General features: G+C 29.3%; 1 protein-coding gene across 6 annotated transcripts in view; it reads right to left on the reverse strand.

Annotated features, from left to right (window-relative positions):
* Positions 1–3,568, reverse strand: part of LOC108746983 (RNA-binding protein 1) — a 10,034-nt gene that overhangs the window by 5,598 nt on the left and 868 nt on the right. For all 6 annotated transcript variants that reach the window (XM_018484161.1, XM_018484159.1, XM_018484157.1 and 3 more), the window contains exons 2-3: positions 2,421–2,637; positions 202–294 (exon numbers count right to left, since the gene is read on the reverse strand). In XM_018484161.1, the coding sequence (XP_018339663.1) occupies positions 202–294; positions 2,421–2,629 (302 nt within the window). In that variant the 5' untranslated portion in view covers positions 2,630–2,637. The remainder of the gene's footprint in view (positions 1–201; positions 295–2,420; positions 2,638–3,568) is intronic.

The following is a 3,568-nucleotide window of genomic DNA, read 5'->3' on the forward strand; positions in this document are numbered from 1 at the left end:
GCACGAAAAAGTATTCACTGTAATGAAACAAGACTCGTGCATTGTTCATTTTGGTGATAAGAGCGCACTTTTGCTCTGAGAGCAAGAGAGCTCTTCTACACCATGAATACCTACGTTGGCGAGGAACGCTTAGTCACAGCTCTAACGCTTGTTTTCGCTGTAAAGTGCGCGGTTGCTGCGAAATGCTATGTAACCTCTTACCTAGAATAACGAGGACCAGGTCTGCGACCGCCACCACCACGGCGACTTCTCCCAGAGGACATCTCGACTCTCACTCTGGTGCCACAACATCGTCTAAAAGATGAAAAGTATGTCACTTGACCCTCAACTAAATATATAATAATCTCACTAAATCAAACTATTTTTTTCTTCTTTTGGACAAAAATAAAAAAAGATCAATTTTAAAAATAATTACAATAGTCTTATAATATAAGTAATTGATACTCAATAATCACATTAAATAATCTTTCACAATAATAAATAATTGAACAATTTATTTCTCCGTATTATTTATAAATTTCATATTTAATACTAATAAGTTAATCTCATCATTACTAGAAAATTGTAAAGCTTAGACCTCTATTCTGGAACTTTCGTAAACATGAAGTTCTTTCATTTTCAAAGAAATGTGGTTTTTCATACAATGTCATACAATAACAATGGATATAGTTCGTTACTTTTTCCCTAAAATAGCTCTAATAGCTAGCTAAAATACTTTTTCCCTAACATAACTCTCGCACTTGGTTTTCAAAAGTCTAAATTTGAAGCATGTAAATATATTTTTCAAAGTTACAGACAAGTTTCTCATAATTATTGCATTTGATAATTATTGTATGTTAATTTTTTTATATTTTCTAATGATAGCTTTGAAAGTTGAAAAAATTGATAAAAAATTTTTAAATCGAAGATTTGGAACAAGTCAAAAGATGCTTAGGATTAAATATTGAAAGAAATCAAAATGCATAAATGTGAATCAGAAAGATTATATTTTAGAGCTACTTTTAAAACATGTTTTAAACATGTTTAAAATATATATTAAAGCTTCCATGGATGCTTTCTATATAAAAGTTATGCGTTTCGATCACAATAGCCAACATTATTTCATACTTTCCAAGAAACTATAGAGAAGCCATAGAAATACAAAAACATTCTAAATAGAAATAATAGCTACAACATAAATAAAATATGGAAAATCATTCTCCCGGTTATTGAAGACTGATCAATTCCCACCCTCTCCCCCCTCACCCATAATTCTCTTTTTTTCCCCCACCACTCCGACAAGTAGCGTACAAAAAAAGAGAACGGCCCGAAGGAACAGCTCAGTATCAGGCTGCTCTTCGCCCTGATGAAGTGAACCGCAAGATTCACGAAATGTTGACATTTCAAGATCTGGACATGGAGGAAACCCACAAAACGCATTTTACATGTTTAAAATATGTTTTTTTACCAATCCTGCTCAGAGGTTAGCATCTAATTTTTCATAATAAAACTAAACATATAGATGTTAAATATCATTTTATCAGAGAAACTATTGAAAATAAACAAATAATACTTGCAATATGAATCTATTGATAGCAGACATTTCTACGAAATTGTTAAGTAATGCCAAACATCTTTTTTGTTTCGAAGGTTTAAGTTTAGAAGTTGTACAATCAATAAAACATTATTTGTTTTTACTCACTAGATTAAGGAGGAGTGTTATTAATATGAATAATCTAGTGAGTTCAGTCAGATGTCGTGACTGTGTAAGAGCACTAGAAGGAGCATGCATGTGGTGTGTGATTAGAATGCACAACAAAGTACCATGTTAATATTTTATTAGTTGCTTAGCTACTCTCTCTTTTATTATACTTTCGCTGTTTGTCTCTGATGTTTAACAGTTCGTTATAATAAAGTTATCTTCCTAAAATCTGACTCAAATATAAAAGTATTAATCAGTAATTTACAACAATTTTTATAAATAAATTTCTAATTTTTCGTAGAAACTATATACACCTTTAACAATTAATATAACCTATAACATAATCTTTAGATCTTTGAAAGGACCTTGCAAATCTTATGGAAATTGATTTTCAGTTGAATCGGCTAAAAATTAGATATATTCTGATAAAAAGTCCACAGGCAGGAACCTTACAATGAACCGTTTGACTTCTACTAGGCGTTATTTTTCAAAACGAATCAATACTTCAATATCTTATTTTCAACAAGTATAGTACATTCCTACGTCATTATTTGCATTTTCTATATATATTTTTAAGTACTGTAGAGACTTTTTATCAGGACAAGATCTACACAACATATTAAATTTTCGGTTAATTCGATAAGGGTACCAAAATTCCACATAAGAGTTATGCAGGGTTCTTTGTATCTTAATAAATAAAAATGAATTGCATATAAGAATTACTAATGTTCAAACTTACGTTCCATCCAATCCTCTTACGGCGTCTTCAGCGTCTCGTGGATCTTCAAACTCCACAAATGCAAAACCAGGAGGATTTCGAGCTACCCACACATTTCTTAGTGGACCATACTTACTGAATGCGCTTTCAATCTCATGTTTGCTAGCGCTGCTGCCTAAATTACCAACATAAACCTTGCAAGATAGATCCCATTCGCGATACCGAGACATTTTTCAACCTGAAAATAAACGTATTATAAGTAACACAATCTAAAGATTTATTCGATATTTCGAACATGTAGATTAAAAGTTAATTCGAATAATATAGAAAGTGTCTCCAATATTTATCTGTCCTTATCTATTCGAAATTTACACACTTACGTTAGATAAAAATTACCTGTGTTCTAGACTGTATAAAAATCTAAAAAAAGCTTGCATATTCGTGTTTTCTAAAAGCTTAAACAAGTTTTTAGAAGATGGATTAAATTTTACTTATTTTTTACAAATTTAAATTTATTTATCAAAATTCCAAGTAAAAAAATCAACTCTGCCTTTAAAGTCCAATATTGTTGATTGAAGGTAAAGACCAAAGCACAGATCTTTATATAATGTATAAGAAAATCAATCGGACTTTTATTTTGTAGAAAGGAAAGGAAATGAAGGATTTTAATTCGTTCATTTTCTTATGTATTGTGTCTTTTACATTATTCAAAATTTTGTGCTATCGTCCCTAAAGTTATGACACTTTCAGTATTTAATATATTCTATGTTCTAAGATTCGATACAATGCGAATATAATAAATGTAAAAAGTAAAATCCAGTTTGTGTATTCTTAATACATGTGTATAATTAATAAATTTTCAATAAGTGAATAAAAAGGAAAATAAAGTTTGAATTACTTATAAATGAAATCGAGACGAGATTTACAAATTAATAGCAGTATTATCATCGAGCCTAATATCTATTCATCATTATAATCATGTAATTTTTAATGTTTTACAATGTATTAAATGTATAAATTACATATCAATATCAATTATGTCCATTTCATACCTATTTCCATTAGTATAATTTAATTTTAATCTTGGTTCAAAACTAAACTCTTTTTCTCAAGTTCTATATATATATATATATATATATATATATATATATATATATATATATATAAAT

This window comes from Trachymyrmex septentrionalis, unplaced genomic scaffold, assembly GCF_001594115.1.
Source record: "Trachymyrmex septentrionalis isolate Tsep2-gDNA-1 unplaced genomic scaffold, Tsep1.0 scaffold19, whole genome shotgun sequence".
Classification (NCBI taxonomy): Eukaryota; Metazoa; Arthropoda; class Insecta; order Hymenoptera; family Formicidae; genus Trachymyrmex; species Trachymyrmex septentrionalis.